Raw genomic sequence first — 18543 nt, forward strand, 5'->3', positions numbered from 1 at the left:
AATTTGCAGAGGCTTATTGACGTGAGAGCCAGATTATGTGGGCTGAAAGTGCATTTTCGGGTATGTAGAAGTTTACTGTGGAGTGTGGCAGACACACATTCAGTGGTAATTCAGTGCTAGCCCACTGAGGGAGGGGAAAACTCCCCGAACAAATCTGTTGTTTCCTTGCTGATGACAGACAAAACAGGCACTGAGAAGCTGTTAATCTCTCCCCTTCCAACTTTTCACTTCTATCAGCAAGATTTTAATTTTTGCTTTGTACAGTTATGACAGAAGAGTCCAGAACAAAAACTTAGAAGGATTTGGAAGGAAGTTTTCAAGGGAGAAGGGGATGGGGAATCAGGAAGCTATTCATTAGTTTACATCACTTTATCCAGCATAATATTCCTATTTATATCTGAATTCTTAATCAGAAAAAGAAAAAGAGAAATGTGATACCTCCTTGACACTACTTTATCTTTTCTGACCATCTCTTTTAATTTGTATTATTTATTCGCTTTAACTTATATATACTTTAAATTACGTAGTCTATTTTTAATGCACACCCACACTAAAGTCTGTAGGTGGGTTCTATCTACCACTAACCAACCACAGAGCAAAGCAGGAAGAGTGGAAGTCTTATTTCTTTCTTACAGTTCATCTCAGATACCTTGTGAGTTGAAGATAAGCATTGCTTGGTTCCGCTCTTGGCAGTCCTTGCACTTCTCCCTTGCCTTTTCCCTCAAGGAAACCTCAATCCAAATTCCCCCCAAAGTCAGGATGCTGATTATTCCCTCAGGTTTGGCTCTACTGGGTGTCCAGGCATTTCTGCAGCACGGGAGCTACACTTGAGAAAGAATATTCTTGGCGGTGCGACCAGAAGGGAACAAAAAGAATTTAAAATAGTTTGAAATATAAAACAATAATTTATTTTACTTCATTTTACTTGTTAACGTTTGTAGCTAATGATGATTTCATGAAACTGCTTTTATAATTCAGTACATTCAAATCTATAAAGCAAACAGTTACTACCATGGGCTTTTCAAATTCCACAAACTGTCTTATATAAACAAATTAGCTGTACATGCACGTTTCTTCAATGGGTTGCAACATTTGCAAACATGCTTTAAAATCCTTTAAAGCTGCAGTATAGTGTACTTTGCCTCAGGCTTTTCAGATTGAAACCTATATACTTTCTTCAGAAACCTTAAAAAGAAAAAATGTTTAAATGTGGAGCATAACTCTAAAAACTGCTGCTTGATAAAATGTTAAATATTACAACAGAATGACTCTGAGTTTAAACCTTGAGCTAAGTATTGATAAACGACACTCTGTGTAGAAGTGAACAACAGCAAAATAATATCATAAAATATGGTTTCACAAAAAAAAAAAAATTACATAAGTGCAGTTGCTCTTGTGGGATTTTTGCTTTTTTTTTTTTTTTCAGGTAAAGAAAAGCATGGGTACCTTTTAATATGAATATAGTTTAAGCAAATTACCTGTGTAAGTATGGTTAATACATTTCTGATATTTAAACACTTCATGTAAAATGTAAGAAGTAAAAAAGTACAATCAGTATTCCAAAAAAGCACTGCTAATATTGCCTTTGAAGGAGATGGGCAAGCTTCCTCTCCACTTTATAACGGAGATCCTGGCACCCACAGTTGCAGAGTTCAGTATTTGAACTATAAACTCGGTGACTGTATCTTATATACAAAAATCTTGCCACATTGAACGAGGCATGGATTCCTACCCCAATGGTAGTGTTTTATGTACATAATTTAGCACTGGTGATTATACAGTAGTCACTGACAGGAAGGAATTGTACACCCGTGTGCCGTCTGGTGACTTCGTGCCGTGGGTTAGCAGTTCTTGGATTGTCATCCAATTGTCAAATATTTTTTTATTCCTCTTCTTCATCATTTTTTTGTGGCTCAGTTCAATGATGTTCATCTCTCTCTTTTCTTCTGCACCTTGCTGCTCCTTTAAGCACTCTAACCTGCTCTGCATCATAAACTCGCGCCTCCTCCTCTGCTCCTTCGCCTTCACCAAGTGCTGCTTCCGCTCTTCCTTGCTCCAGTAACGGCCCATCTTCATCTCACTGATGGCATCATCATCCGTGGTCATCCCACTGCGCTCCTCCTTGATCTTTATGGCACGCTCCCTCAGCAGCCTGTCCCTGACCGGCCTCTTGGTGATGTACCGGGTCCCGTCGCTTCTCACCTTGACTTTCCACTCCATCCTCGGCTCGCTCTGGCCCGAGCTGAAGTCTTTGCACATACTCACCAGGCTCATCTGGCTCTGGGCGTACTCCACGGCGGATTTCTGCTGGATCAGCTGCATGTAGCTCTGATAGTGCTGTGCGTGGGCAGGGATGTGGGCGTGCTTATACGGAGAGTGGTGATAGGGGGACGTGTAGGAGCCAGAGGGCTTCTGACCGTGAGTAGGGCTTTTGCTTCCATCACTGGCTCTTCTCTCCTTGCTCTCCAGCTGCTTGCCGAGGTCGGGATCTTTAGCTGAGGCGTGGCATTTACCAGCGCCGGGCTCGTGGCTTTCCGAGCCGGCAAACGAACTCTTTTGGGAGGCACCGCACGCCGCTGCCCCCTCGTTACCCGCACAGCCCGTGCCTTCGGCAGTTCTGCGCAGGGAGTTGTCGGGGGAGATCTCCAGCGTCAGGGGCGTGCTCCTGCAGCTCTCCCCGGTGTTGTAGGCGCTTGAGCTGTCCTTGTCGGACTTCTCCGGGAGCTCCGTGATGTCCGAGAGCTCGTGCCGGCGCACGTCGATGCTGGTGTTGTAGTTGCGGAAGCCGCTGTTGTGCAGCATCCAGGGCTCCCGGCACTGCTCCTTCAGCTGCTGCATTTTGTGGGCCCGCACGATGTTCAGGCACTCCAGCTCGATGTTGCGCAGCTCCTCGTTCAGCATCTCCAGCTCTCTGTCCACGCTCTCCTGGTCGCTCTTGCTCATGTCCAGGCTGCTGTTGTGGTAGTAGAGGCCGTAAGGGTTGGCCGACTTCACCTGGCACTTCAGCTCCAGCAGCTCCCGGAACCGCTCGCACTCGTCCACGGGGATGCCGAGGAAGTCGACGTCCGTGCAGTCGGCCGAGATGAACGACTCGTTGCTGAACTGCATATCGCCGCTGCCCAGGGTGTCGTGGCTGTACGTCAGCTTCTTCTGGCTCCCCAGGGTGTTGGAGGCCGTGGTGTGGTCGTCCCCGTTGTTCTCCTGCTCGGAGCTCTCGTCGTTGCGGGTGCTGTCGTCCGTGCGCCCCACGCCGCTGTCCTTCTCGTGCTGGTTGGACAGAATAGTGGCGGTGTCTGTGGTGCCTCCGTCCTCCTCGTGCTTCTTCTAACAACAAAACAGAAAGAGGAATTACTGCGAGGACACGAAACATTTCAGGGCATTTATATTTTAATACTTTTCTTAATCTGTCACTTTTTTACACTTCCCACATCTCTGTCTTGCATGGACAGAGTATTATTAAGAACTCATAGAAATGGTGACCAAGCCCACAGCCTGCTGGGGATGCCCCTTTCGGAAGAACCTGAGCTCTGTGTTTCAGTCATGTAGCAATGATGATAGAACACAAATTTTGAAATGTTTCTTCTCCCACTTAGGTGCACAACAATACCCACTTCCACAGCAGTGCCAAATTGAGAGCATGCCTCTTCACAAAATGTGGATGCCACAGAGGCTGTAGAGTTTTAGAAAGCTTTTAAAAAAGCTCTAGACAAAAACTGAAAAACTGTTCAAGAACTGCTTTGATCATGGCACAATGATGGGGAATAACAGCCCCAAATCTCCGGCCCTGCACAGGCTTTCCTATGTAAAACCTTTTTCCTTGCCTTTTTCCCCATATGTAGATCTTACTTCAGTAATTTGCCCAAGTTCTCCGGTTGGATTCTCAGGTTTTGGGATGCTGTTCTCAGTCTGTGCATGCAAATCAAATAGGGAATTCTAAACCCCAGCTCTCTCTGCCTGCTCCATCCACCATACACCCAGTACTTCTCTCAGTGACCACAGCCAGAACAGTGGATTTCTAAGAACTGTGACTGCCTTTTGTAAGGGGCAAAGCACAGAAGGTAACATCTTAAAACATTTTGCTCCCTGAGATGAGGCTGTGGATAGTCACGTAATAATTCTGATTTTACATGAAGTCCTTTTGCCTTGATCTTGACTTAGTGTCACTTGAGACACACCAAGTGTATTCAGCCAAGCTCAGTATTGGAATATTGAGTGCAGTGGGAAGTTTGACAGCACTGCACACCCAGAAGGGCAGTACCTGCTGAAGCATGCTGGCAGTAAATTGCATTGCCTGGTGGTGCTGTTCCTCTAACATGTCCATGTGCAAGTCATCCAGAAAATCATTTCTGTCATCATCCATCCATCCTTCATCCAGCTACGTGAAAAGGGAGGGAAAAAAACCAAACCAACTGTTGTCAAAAGAATGAAGACTGACGTAAATTAGATTTTTCTTTGTGGAAAGTGACTGGGAAATCTCAGGGGATTCCCTCCTGTGACAGTGCTGCTGTGCCCTGGGAAGGAGCACACGTGTCCTCGTGCTAAGTGTGGGTATTGACTGTCCTACCTGCCCTCACAGCTGCCTCCATCTCCAACAATGGGGTTTTGTCTTCAACAGCCCTTTACATATGAAAAAAACTCTAGCCTCTTCATCCATGGAAATACTTCTAAGAGCCAGGGCTGTTTTGGTTTTTGCACAACTTGATTAGGATGTATAAAAATACTCCACAAAACACACCACTTGTGAGGTGGCATCAAGGCCAGAGGGATGATCTGGCTGGGGTCTGTAGGACTTTTTTACTCCCATCTCCAATTATCCCTGTGGGAGAGATCAGAAACTTCCAGGCTAACAGGATAGTGATGATCCTGACCCTGTGTCTCCAGGTGCACTGGCAAGGGCTGCTCCCACAGTACCAGGAGCAGAGACAGATCAAACAATAGCGCTCCTGGCTGTTTGTTCAACACCTTTGTTGTGCTAATCCCTGCTCTACAAAGGGATCTGGTTCAACCTTTTATTACAGCTGAGGAGGCTTCTTGACAGTATTCAACTGCTTTAAGAGATGGTGTATGCAGGCTAAATAATAGGTGTTTTAATGAATGAATAATCGATGGCTATAAGAGTTGGAGTTCAGTGTGTTCTTCAAATCTGTGGCTTAAAACCATCCATAATACCTTGCACTGATGTTTGTAATAGCATTGCAGCACATATAAATCACTAAATGTCTTAGAAATTGAACTTTAATATAAAATATATATATAAGTACCATGACTGCTGAATTCCATTATTTTAGACAATACATAAGTCCAGTCAAACTGGTCATATATATGGCTTTAGATAGATTGGTAGATTTAGGCAGGTTAAAATTCTTTGAAAGAATTGCTTTCTACAAAACAGCAACTGTTTTAATTAAGACTCAAGTGAGGGTTTTGGTTTTTTTTGTTGTTGCTACAGTACCTGAATTTCTGGTCTTGCCACAAGCAAGGAGATATTCTTGCTCTCCTCGCTGCTCAGAAGCGCCACAGCTTCCTCTCGGTTCTGCACCTCTATGCCGTTGATCTTGAAGGAAAAGAGCAACACAATGAAACATTCTCCCAGGGGACGCCTGGGATGAGCTCGGCAGAACTGCCTGGCCGGACAGATCCCGGTGCTGCACGGTCTGGGAGCAGCCCACGTGCCCATCTCCAGCCTTGTGCACACAAGTGTTGGTGTGGACAGGAGATGCTGTTCCATCCCTCTGCCTGGCCCGTGCAGAGCCCTGTTCTAAGGGCAGGACCTGGACTGTGCCAGGTTAGCAGGTCGGGAACCCTCCACACATGTACCTGGATAATGCGATCCCCTTCCCGGAGCCGCCCGTCCTTGGCTGCGATGCTGTTGGGATCAATCTACAAAATAAGGCAACTGTGAGTGCTCTGGAGGTTTGAGAGCTCGGGATTTACTTCCCCCAGTATTGGTAACGTGACTGATGGTGTAACCAGTGTGCTCTACCTGTGCTTGTCACACCTGCCCCAGTGACTACAGGACTTCTCCCTGCTCGTGCCAGACAAAGGGAAATGCAAATTAAAATGACCAAGTCAACCCCAAAACATTTCTGAGCATCCTGAGCCGCATCTTCAGGGAATGCAGGTTTATCATGTTCGCCTGGTATCCAGTTAACTCAAATTTTAACATTTTGCCTCACACAGTGCTCTGATTAGAATCTGGTTTTGCCTACAGAAGAGGAAAGATTATTTGCTAAGTGGGCCATTTTAATGGAAGGTTTTAGATTCAGTTATGGGTTTCTTTCCCCAAACTGCTGCTATTAATTTGTTATCGATCTGCAGGATAAAAATTTGATGTATAAAATGCTACTTATTTCATGGAGAGGGGCAAAGAGAGACAAATGGATCTCAAATATTTGCAAATGAGAATGCGTGGATTTTTTAAAAATAATTTGTACTTATTCTGGAATAATTAAGAACAAAAACTAATAGGGGGAATATATTAAAAATACTTTAAAGGCATTATCTGAAATTGAATGCTGAGACTGTGGTGGGGGAAAACGAACACTAAATGTTAACATTAAGTTTGACTTCAGTGGACGCAGGACTACACTCAGTTTGGAGAAAAGGAAAATAATTAGATTTCTTCAAATTACTGCATTCTGGCTGTTCTTTCTAACATGGTACAAACAGAAGACAAATGTCTTAAATGCCCAACAATGCAGTTTAAAAGACAAATTGCATCTTATGGAAATCAGCTCAATCTTACCTCACTCACATAAATCCCCATGTCATCTTCATCATCTGTCCTGTAACAGACAGTGAGGCCAAGCTTGTCCTGGCTGTTCACTCTGTGTAAATCGACTTCCTGGGGTTTAAAAAAGAGAGATAAAGGAAAATACGCTGTCAGTGAGACACCAGTGACTGATGGAAGCAATTTTTCAAATACAATGAAAATATTTTGCTTAAGTGATATAGTGGCTCTCTTTTCATTTCACTTGTAGACGAGGTTAACTCACTGAGCAAAACGCGATTATACGCAGACAATCAATACCTGGGGCATTTTTGACCCTTCAATCAATATGAAGTCATTTTGAAAATAGACCTTTCATTGATCTTAAGGAAGAAAAATTACCTATATTTCACGTAGTGGTAAGACTTCAAAGGCTAAGATACTTATAAAGCATGATTTCAATATTTGTCACAGCTGATACATATTTCCTTATAAGCAGGGAAATTCTCTGGCTTTTCAGAGAAAAATATAATGCTCTATTACCTTAAACTGTGTAATTTTCATGAGATGATCTAATAAATTTCTCAGAGGTGTGACTGAAGATCAATATATTCTCAGCAAAGCATTTGGTATTGGTAATAGAAATATAATAAGCACTTCAATATCTTGCAAGGGTGTGGTTTCAGCAGGCCATGGTGGTCTTATTAGTCTTGAAGACACTTAAAATTTTATACATGTTCTTCCTCTGTGTGTTTTTTTTTTTTGCCAGGAAGAATTCCTGAGGAGGCAGCTGAGGGCTGAAGGGAAAAAGTGGGACCAAGCAAAGGGACAGAGGCTGAGGAGGAGGAGGATCGAGGGCTGTCCCAGCCCCAGGACAAACCCTCCACCACGTGTTCGTGCTTGGACCCATTGCCCCAGCGGAAAAAAAGTCTTGACAACACAACTCCTTATCCCTGCACGTCTCTGCTGCGACCCACGCCGTGCCATTTGGAGGGGGCAAGACAATAAAAGGAGCTGATATGAATAATTTATCGGCGCGTCTGGATGACAGCTGCCAAGATCAGCAATCTCGTGTTATTTACTTGTCAACATGTGTAATTTCTCTTTTTTTATTTTTTTTTCCCCCCTAAAGAAACGTTAGCTGTAAATGTCAGTGACATTTCAGCTGGTATTTAAGTGGCTTCAATCAATAGTATCCATGGTGAACTGCTGCGCTTTTTCTCCCTCTTTTGTTACTTAAAGGTTTGAACACAATGCTTTAATAGCATTTTTTTGGTTTTTTTTTTTTTCAGATTTCTAAAGCTTTCTAGAGGGGAGGTGGAGATTCTTCAGAAGAAAAGATGAGACCAAGTGGATTCAGTTCTGATCACAGCTGATCCTTGGGAATGTCACTGCAGCCAATGTGTGTATCCTGCACTTGATCCCGGTGTGAACTGGGGATGAGGTGGGAATTTGTGGATTGGGCCTGATTCAGGTCTAGAAAGATTCCCATATTCCCTGCATGCTTTAACAAAAATATTTAATGTCTTCAAGAATGTTTTTATATGCTTTACTGATTTGAAAACATGGTCATGAAACGGTGGTAAGAAACTAGTGCTGTGGCTCACTGTCCTGCTTGTCATACTGGCAGAGAAAAATAAATATATATAATGTTAACAATCCCCCAAAACAAACAGAAAAATATAGTGACTTTGACCATTATTAAATAGATCCTGTGTAACCATAAACACCTGCCAGCACCTTTTGAGATGGAAGGAAAACAGGGAGCAGGGCTATTAGTTTCATTTACCTGCCACATATTTTGACTAACAATAGGTGTTTTTCCAACAGTCCACAACTATAAAGGTTATCATAATTAAAAACAAGGTATGGATTTGCATTTAAAATGTACCCTCCAAGACACCACCTGTGATATACTGGAAGGCAATAAATCATTTGGTAAATTAAATAATACGTATTTTAAAAGGAAAAAAGATAGCTGTTTAAAACCAGGCTCACAATAAAGAACAACAACAACAAAAAAAAGCCAGAGCAAACAAAATATTTATAGAGCAGGTGTTTAGAACCTGAATTTTTATGAGTAATTAGTTGACAGACTTACTCTTGGGTACAATCCCTCTAGTCCTTGGTGGGAATAGAGTAAGTGGGTTTGATGCTGCCCAAACATAATTTCACAAACTCAAAAGACAGGAACAGCTGCTTTCTACGGGTCTTTGTGTCAGTAAAGTTGTAATGCAATCATAAAGGTTTGAAACATTCGAGAGATAAAAGTGTGCCAATTCCAGTTGGAGTTGAAGAATCAACACCAGAGTCTTCAAAGCAAAGGTTTTTTTTCCCTATTCCGAGGTGAGTCTGTATAATGCAGAGATACATGAAAAGGGGAAAACAGAAAAACTGGCACCTACAAATACAGGTTTTATGGCAGCTTGTGTAAATGTACCAGGAAATCATTGAACAAGAGGAATTAGTGTGTGCCCAGAGAACCTCGAAGGTGTGAGTCCATGTGTTTGCAACGCCACAGGACGTGCCAGTTCTTACTGTTCTGTCTCAAGGGCTGCATTTTTGGGCAGCCCAGGGGCCTGATCCTGCCAGCCCACAATGGTTCTGTGCTCCTGCTGCTGGACTGCTTCCAGAGCCTCTGCCAGGCACAGGATTAGCCTGGAGGTGAAAGTGTATTTAGTGCTGGATTGAAATGAACTGCATAAACCTCTCAGCCACCATGACTGCAGAAGGGAGACACTGAGGTTGTTCAGCACCTGGTCTGGATCTGCACAAACCAGCTGGCAGACAGTGGTGGGACCCACAAAGTGTGGATTGAATGTCAGGGATGTGTTTATGTGATAAATGTAAAAATTTCATCTATGACAATTTTTACACTCGCAGATGATTCGACTCTGCTTCCTCAGATCAGGTAAAAGTGACATTCTGAGAGACATTCCAGAGAAGGATTTGGATGCTCTTTCAAAATAGTCTGTGCAAGAGAACTGTCTGAAAGATTATTGGCTCCACATCAGATGTAGAGCCAAGGAGGGCTCAAAGAGCTGGCTGCTGAAACCCAAATGGCATTTGCACAAAGACAAGATGAAATGAACCTGCCCTATGACATTATACCTGCAACTACTCATAATAATGAATTAGGAGCAAGTGATAATAGTAAATTAACCTCTATAAGCTCAGAAGATCCTTCATTTGCAAAGGATTATTGAATTATTGTACTGCTGATTTAGAATTATGGCCTGCCTGCAAATTTATAAAAATCAAAGTCCTTTCTCTAACGAGACAGAAATGAGCAGTAGAAATCTGAAATGAGAGGACAGAGATGGGTAAAAAAAGTTCAAACATTGACAAAGCCTTATCCACAGCTTGCAGGGTAAGTACTCTGTCCCTTCCCTCTCTCTGTGAAATGTGGTAGGATTTTTTCTGTGCTGACCTCTGACATACCTGACCAGCAGGGTCCACTTTTTCGCTATTTCATTAATAGGTTTCACACAGAAAAGCATGTCAGGGAAATAAATACAAAGAACTATTTCCTTTTATGCTGTGTGAGGCCTTATCACCACTTTTTGGCAACTGACCCTGGTACAGCAGGAGGAAAAAATTTTGTTCTTGCTGTACTGAACCTAAGAGAGTGATCTTTACATTTATATTTTCACATAAATGTGCTTTTCATCATGGGTAAAAAGCAAAAACCCCACTCTTCTGCTTTTCAGAAGAGAAAATTCTATCAACCGTGTTCTCTTTCCAAAATTCTTTGCCCTGGAGAAGAAGCAAAAATCTATCTGGAGATTTCTGTGCCCACTCAGCTCTGTGATGGTAATTCTCTGACACACCACAAGAGACTGGGCCAGCTTTAGCCATCAGCGGTGCTGGGAAAGGCTGAAGGGAGGTGTTTCTCACCCTGCTGAAAAGATGTTTGGGATAGCAGGATAACTTGAAGGATGCCCAGGCTCTCTGCCAAGCAGATGGGCAGTGGTCCATGATTTAGACCTTTCTCATGCAGTCTGAGCTGTTAAGGCCAGGTTTAAGCCCTCCAGAGAACTAAGGAAGGACAACCTTTCAGTACTGGCTTGTGAGCAAGCCCGAAATGTTTCACCACTTTTGCATTTGTTCCAAACAAAGAACATACAAATATTTGCCTTAGAAAGTACAGCTGTGAAGCTTTTTAAACCTTTACATATTCAATCACTGCCTGAAGCAGGCCTGGGCTGGAGTCCTTTGTATTCAGAGACACAGCAATGCCTTGAGAAGCTCCTGCTCTGTGCAGCTCCCTGCAGAGCGGGAGTTTTCATAGAGAAAAAAAAATATATTCACATAAAAGATGCTTTGAAATGCTTTGCAACCAGGATGGAATATAAAAACTGCAGAGTGCCTGTGATGGAGCCTACCAATTCCCATGCTCAGACAGTTGCCTCCTCCCCTCCCTTGCAAACAGATTAGTGGAGATGTAAAAGTAAAATTTCAACCAAAGCAGCGAAGTGTAGTGAAGGGGAGAGCTTGATACCCTGGCACTCAGATTTTATTTATGGTTTCCTTAAAGCAGCAAAGTAGTAACTTCAGATTTTGAAGCACAGATTTTGTTCCTTGGTACGCTCATTTTTTTTGGCTGATCAGCTGCTGTTGCAGCTCCACTGGGAGCTGTGCACTGGGTGGGCAAAGAGCTCTCTGAATGGATCTGTTGTCCTCCCTCAGCCTTTTGACACAAGTGAGAGCATCAGAAAGAAACATCCCAGCAGTTACCAAACACTTCGTGTAGTTTTCATCTTCAAGCTCTACTGAGTCTCAACCAACCGCTCAGCTGAGCTCAGTTCTCTCCTTGGAAAGAAGGAAGACCTCCATAAAAGCTGCATATTGGAAAGGGTGAGGACAGAAAGCCAAATGGGAGGGAACAAGCCCCTTTTTGATGCAGAATGTTCTCCTTTGTAATGTGAGAAAGTTACACTGAGAGAGCCCTCGCTTGGGCTGTGTCTGACAGCTGGCCAGACTTGTTTGAATAAACATATTAATGCATAACACTGCTGGGGAATCCTGGAGTGACATTATTCTTCCTTTATGAGCCTGAAATGACTTCTAGCTGGGCCTCCGTGAAGAATGAATGTAGTTTTAATTTATAATAAAACAGGAGTTCGGGATTTAGTCCCTCTTTACTTGTGGCATGTAAACTTCTAAAGAGAAGAAATGGTGTTTATTTATTTTTGTAATAAGGAATATATGGCAGTTACCTCTGAGTCATCAATTTTAAGATAAATGTTGAGAGATAAAACCAAGAATACAATTTTGGCATGTCAGCATTACTGCCAACATAAATTCCTTCCTATGGATGTTTACATTAGAAGCTTGTTGTGAACTTGGGCATTTCACCTTTTTCTGTCTTGTTTACTTGATACAAATCACTAACCAGTCAGTTACAGACCATAAAAGTTTAGATGAGGAGCTTCTGATTTAAATTCAAAGCACATTTTATAGACACAGAAACCCAGAAGTCTGACTTGATGGCTTTCTTACTTTCGACATTCCTGCTGCAGTCAATGAAACAGTGCCTTTGTGGTCTTTTAAAACATATCTATCAAAAGGCAAACAAAAAAGCAACCAGCCAGTTGAGTCCCTGTTAGCACTTTGACCTTACCATTGATCATAGTCTTTATAATTTGAACAGGAATCTTTAGTGGTTTTTAAGAAACACTATTAGGGTACAGAGACTTTTCTAATGTTCATCCCCCTTGTGTTACTGAGCTGATCACCTTTTGCCATCAGGCACAGTATCAATGTCAAAATTATTAATGTTGTGGTTTAAGGCATATTAACGTTTGGCTACTGGAGTGTGTTCTTTTAAACCGTTTTCAGCTCAACTGGTTGACCTTCTAATGGAAGCAATATAACTTATCCACAATATTAGATTTCCTAAAAAATAGATTTTGGAAAGACACTGGTAGAAAACACTAATTTGTTCTACATTTTCCTTTAAGACTCAAATCTCTATTGTATTTGTTTTTATATAAGAAAAAAAAAACAACAAACCCTTGTTTGAAAAGTAAGGCCTTGAAGTCTGCTAAGTAGCATTTGTTTTACTGGCACTTTGATTTCACCCTGCCTTTGATTTAGGTTTGTATACAGAGATGAATTGCTACCAGATCTGCAGAATCTGAAAACAGCTTGCAAACTTTTTATGGGGTTTTAGTCCTTGATCCTGCAAACACTTTTATAGAAGGGAACAGCTTCGTGCTCATGGAACGACTGAACTCTGCTCCCACTGAAGCTGCTGATAAAGTCTCTGATTTAAACAGAGCTACAGGCAGGTCAGCATTGCCTGCTTTGACAAATAGGTGTTAGCAGGACCAGGATCTAAGAAATCAGAAGTGCAAGCCAGCTAAGGGTAAACTATTCACTTGACAGCTTGGACAGATTAGTTGGGTCAGACATACCTGGCAGTGTTTATAAGTACCGGAATATTTTACTGCTAGTTATTAAAAACACTTCACTGGGTCAGTACTGCTTAAGTATCTTGCAGAACTAAGGCCCACAATTTATGTGCTGCACTTTGAATGGCTGGGAGGGGGTTACTTAAGCGTGAGAAAACTGAAGATGAACTTCTGATGGGATATACAAGCGCTAAAAGCAAAAAGTGACTTTTAAAGATTTGGCAGGAAAATGGACTTGCATACTTTAGTGACTGGTTCAACTTTTATTATCTGTAATTTCATATATACACATATGTCACTTTTAAGTAATGAAAAAGGGAGGGACAGTTTAGTATAGTGGCAAATCTCTCCTGGTCTTGTCTTGTAAATACTTCTATATCGTATGATCAAGAACATCTGTTTCTCAGCCGGGGAATATTTAAGAGAAACTCACACATTTTTACTGTGGTTATGTGGAACAGGTCCTGCCACTCAGTAGAGTCTTTCAGAAAGCCTAAATCAGCACAGTTACACAGAATTTAATTAATGGAATCAATGACTTCATTATTTATGTTAATTTGTTGGCTGAAGATCACCAGTCCCTGGCTCAGAGTTCAAGGAACTGCTAAAGGTACCAGCAAGGCTTGCAACTGAAAAGTAATGGGTGAGCAATGCTATCCCAAATATCTGCTTTGAAATGTCTTTTCACTTTGTGTGCAATACAAGGACAGAGAGGTGCACATGCTGAACCATCAGGAAATTAAACAGTTACTCAGAGCAAGTACCTCTAATTCCAGCTCATCCCGGTCCATTTCTTGATGGATTCCTCCCATGTAGTCGTTTGGATCGTAGTATTCATGCACTGATGGATGGCTGGGGGAAGGAAAAAAAAAAAAAAAAAAAAAAAGGGAATGTTTAGGACAGCACTCAGTGCTTTAAAGAGCATGTTAATGCATTCCAGGCTTGTAAGGAGCAATCATGACCATGATGGACTAATCACCACACCAAGGAGTTGCATGTGCTTAATTCTAAATGCTACACCACTTACACTGATAAGTGTTTTGAGCAGAAATTACATGTATTGCAAGAGAACAGCCTGCTGCTTTTTACAGCCTCAGCTCTCCCCTACTTTCACTGTCTGTATTTTGGAAGTTTAACGCTCTTGTGATCACTGTTTCCTGTGCTGGAATTCTTTTCTGCAGTGAAAGCAAACTCCCTTTAATTCTCTGTTAACTAGATACATCTCTGAGGCTATTTATGTAACAGCATCTGCTAATTGGCTAAGATACCCAACTTGTTAGAGGCAGGGTAGATTAATCTGAATGGGATTTGGAGAAGTTAGAGGGAGCGCTAGGAAAAATGCCTGTTTGCTTGCACATGCTGGGTGACAGGATAGTGGAACAGCTGCCTGCCTGCTCTCACATGTCAGGATGGCCACGAGATGGGCTGTGTGGGGAAGACCAACATCTCCAGCTCTGAGGAAGGATGATGCTGATGCCAGGAGTTTGCATCTGTCTCCTGATTAAGGAGCATTATGAAGTTGACAGGGCTGAGCTGGAAGAATGCAGGCAAGTTGCAACCTAAATCACAGAATCAGAGTCTGGTTTGGCTTGAAAGGGACATTAAAGATTATCTACTTTCAACCTCACTGCCATGGGCAGAGACACCTTCCACTAGATCAGGCTGCTCAAAGCCCCATCCAACCTGACCTTTAACACTTTCAGGGATGGGCATCCACCACTTTGGGAAACCTGTTCCAGGAACTCACCACCCTCACAGGCAAGAATTTAATCCTAAATGATGCACCAGGAATTAATCTTTACCATTCCCTTCATGTAACTGTTTTTGAAGTTGGCAGGTTTGAGATACTGAAAATCCCTCTTGCAGATGTGGTTGGGGATGGGCAATGCCAGGGCTCTGAGAATAATCATGTCCTCTCCACAGTGCTCTTAGCCCTGCTGTTTGTTCACTGCAAGCAAGCTCAAATACAGGCTTTTGTCAAATATTTCCACTAAATTGTGCTGCTGTGCCTGGATTTTCAATGGGCTGGGAACAGGTGGCCATGCCGGAATATCTGCTGGAATCATCTTTCAAGTATCAGCAGAGTCACGAGAAGGAACAGACACTGCACACAGAATCCCAATTCCTGCTTGAACGTGGGAATGTTAACGTGCCAGGGAAGTCACTCAGGAGCAGCACAGGATCAGTGCCTGTTTGTGGCCAAACCCCATTTCCTAGGAGTGCTGACAGGGATGTCTGGAGAGGTGCACTGTGTGTGTGTGTTGATGGATAATTCTCCTCTCGGAGTGATCCTGCACACCAGTCCTGCCTCTCACTGCGTGCAGCATCACCCCAAAGCCAGGTACTGCTGTGCCTTGACCACATCAGCCTCTCACACACAGCAACTGGGACAGCAGGAATCCTTTCTGCCCCTTGTTCCCTGTGGAGATGCGTGTCAGGATGACAGGCAATTTGCAGGGGTTCCTCGGGGAGCTGTTTTCCTCTCGAACAGCATGTGAGGGCGGGGGGTGTGTGCGCCAGGAGATAATTGTCATTTGTATTTGTAAGTACAAAAGCATCAAATTACCATTAACAATAATTAAAATTTGATTCTAAAACATCCTTGACAACACTGGTAAGTAATTTTAGGCCTGGAAAATAACTTATTTGAGTAACAGCGCTGCAGGGTTATAATAAAGTAATTAATACGCTGGAACAGAACGTAGCAGCTCTTAGCATTACACAATTTATGGCAGCCATAAAAAATAAAGTTAAAACATAAGCAACCCAAAGAGGCAGTGAGAGGAATTACAAAATGCAATAACTTTATCCATCAAATGCCAGCCAAAAAAAAATGAGCTTTATGAGGCCATGTTGTGACTCAGTGGCATTACTCATGTGAGTAATGGCTTGCTAATGTGAAGGAAAAATGAAAATGTTGTGAGTTATGGCTGAAGGGCTGTATGAATCCTGGCTGCTCCTGGGAGCACACGTTCACCAGCAAGCAAAGGTGAGTTTGTGAACTACGTTAAGGAACACAAGGATTTTTCAAGGGCTCCACAACCGTGACTTACTCTTCAGGCAGCAGGTACGGGTCCAGCACGGAGACGGGAGGGGTGGGAGAGCCCATCTTGCTCAGAGCCATGATGTGTTCGAAGGTGATGTCTGTCTGGGTGCCCACATCCACCAGCTGGGAGTCGTGAGCAGGAGGGAAGGCCTTGGAGCGCGGGGTCCTCCTCAGCACCTGCACCACGATGGGCTCCTTGGCTGTTTTGAAAGCCTCCACAGCCTGCTCGTGAGTGGCCCTGGACAAATCCTTCCCATTGACCTGCAGGAGAGAGACACACCGTCAGCAAGGGTTGGTTTGGGCTGTTTATCTGCAAGCCTCAGCTTCCATCTCAAGGTATCTGCAGCCAATGCTAGGAAGGATTTCTGCAATGTTGTGCATCTCTCATTTTCCCCTTTCACTTCAGTAACTTTACAAACCCTCTGCTCTGCTTTTTGTTTTGATGAGATTTTTACCAGGCTTGCTCTTTGAGCTGAAGTACAAACCAGCATCCCATTTGTTTCTTGCAGATTAGAAATCCCTCAGCCCTTGTTCAAACAGAACAAGTTATTGATTCTCCTGTAATTTTTCTAGTTTTTGTGGTTTTTAAGTCTTGTAACCTTTTGGCTGAACAGAACTGTAATTGCAAAACTATTTTTTTTGTGTCTGATAAACAATTGTTCAGATGAAAGACGATGGTGGTACTCAGTCACTGCGATAAAAAACCTCCATTTTAGAGTAATGAACAGAAATAATACTAAACATGCCAGGCCTTGGAAGGTGGAGGCTTGAGAAGAAAAGTAGGACACAGGTCCCTCCCATCTCAAAGGAGTAGTGAATCTTTTGTTCCACAGGAGCAAACCCAAAATGAGACATTCGATTTTATGCACAGATTCAAATCTCTGGCAATCAGAGGTGACCTTCCTGATCCAGAGAGCCCTCCCAAATCACTGTGGCTTTGCATTTAGCTCACACTTCCTTCCTTCCTCGCATGGTTTCTAATGAATCCTTCCTCAAGTCCCCAAGTCTACCAAGGGCAGTGAAAGAGATGAGCTCATATTTGTCAGAGTTTTTATAAAGCTGCCAAACCGTAATCCTCATTCTGAGTTTTGGTTCGTGAGAAATTTTAACGTTTCTGTGTCTCTTTGACTGTAAGATTTGTAATTTTAAGGGAGCTGAACACAAAGAACAGTGTGGAGCAAACTCCAAAAGGAGTTCATTCCTGTGTTTAAAGGACTGAAAATATATTTACTTCCTCTTGTTTCCAGCCTAAAATGGCTTGTTTGTTGAGAAATCTGCAAATCCAAAAACTCTATGGGCTTACATGCAAAAAAACATATGTCACAGACATGGTGGGAACCACTGGTAACTCTTGTTTTTATCTCTTTTAACCTGCAAACTGTTGGCAACTTGATATGGATGGAAAAAAATAAAAAAAAAAGACCAATTACAGAGAAGCTGACCAGAGTAACTCTGTGAAAGCTGATAGTGAAATTACAATCCCAGAGCATCATGCTATGGTGGATCTGTTACCATGTTCTTTAGACTGGGACAAGTGTTGGCTGGCACAGAGATAAACTGCAATTTGAGATGCTGCTGGCACTGACAGCGGGAGCCCCTGTGGTATCAGTCCTTCTCATCAATTCTTTATTTCACATCATTCTTCCCCGGGAGGGTGGGGAGGCCCTGGCACAGGTTGCCCAGAGAAGCTGTGGCTGCCCCAGCCCTGGAAGTGTCCAAGGCCAGGTTGGACGGGGCTTGGAACGAGATGGTGTTTAATGTCCCTTCACCCCAAACCATTCCGTGATCAAGGACCATCCTTTGCCTACGTATTTTCTTTATGAATGATGCCTTATACTGTACTCCTCCCAGTCAGACACTATGGTAATCTGTACTATTGCATCCATAACCACAGCTACGAGGCCCTCAGTGGCAATGACTGCTTTCTGCATGGAAAAGCAGCGTATTTTTTCCAAGGCATAAAAATAATGAATTGCCTTGATTGGACACAGTTACAGTAGCCTCAGGTGCTAGTGGTGGCTGCTGCTTTGTCATTTAATCACTTTGTACACGTCTGAAACGTACACTAATGTGGTGACTCTGCCACATTAGCTTCTTGAATATGATTGAGAACTCTAAAATACACGCCCAGATTCTCTCATCTTTAACTTGTATCACGCTGCCCTCAGTTCACACTGTGCAGTGCCACGTTCAGTCTCATTAAAGTAAGTGGGGCACTGAATGAGTAACATTACTCAGCCAGTAACTAAATTTAGCCCATACTTAACATATTGCCCACAGCAAAAGGCTGGGTGTGCTAATAAAGAGGGTTAGCCCGAGTGCAGAATAGATTGAAAAGGCTAAATTCCTGCTGAATTACCTCGTGCCCATAA

General features: G+C 42.9%; 1 protein-coding gene across 2 annotated transcripts in view; it reads right to left on the reverse strand.

The window, feature by feature from the left end:
* Window positions 1-218: 218 nt before the first annotated feature.
* Window positions 219-18543, reverse strand: part of PDZRN3 (PDZ domain containing ring finger 3) — a 134122-nt gene continuing 115797 nt past the window's right edge. For both annotated transcript variants that reach the window (XM_027894568.1, XM_027894569.1), the window contains 7 exons: window positions 16179-16432; window positions 13890-13977; window positions 6746-6844; window positions 5818-5880; window positions 5453-5554; window positions 4259-4375; window positions 219-3324 (listed from right to left, as the gene is read on the reverse strand). In XM_027894568.1, the coding sequence (XP_027750369.1) occupies window positions 1774-3324; window positions 4259-4375; window positions 5453-5554; window positions 5818-5880; window positions 6746-6844; window positions 13890-13977; window positions 16179-16432 (2274 nt within the window). In that variant the 3' untranslated portion in view covers window positions 219-1773. The remainder of the gene's footprint in view (window positions 3325-4258; window positions 4376-5452; window positions 5555-5817; window positions 5881-6745; window positions 6845-13889; window positions 13978-16178; window positions 16433-18543) is intronic.

The sequence above is a fragment of the Empidonax traillii genome, unplaced genomic scaffold (genome assembly GCF_003031625.1).
Source record: "Empidonax traillii isolate 1590-97213 ecotype Southwest subspecies unplaced genomic scaffold, ASM303162v1 scaffold433:size1479616, whole genome shotgun sequence".
In the NCBI taxonomy this organism is placed as follows: Eukaryota; Metazoa; Chordata; class Aves; order Passeriformes; family Tyrannidae; genus Empidonax; species Empidonax traillii.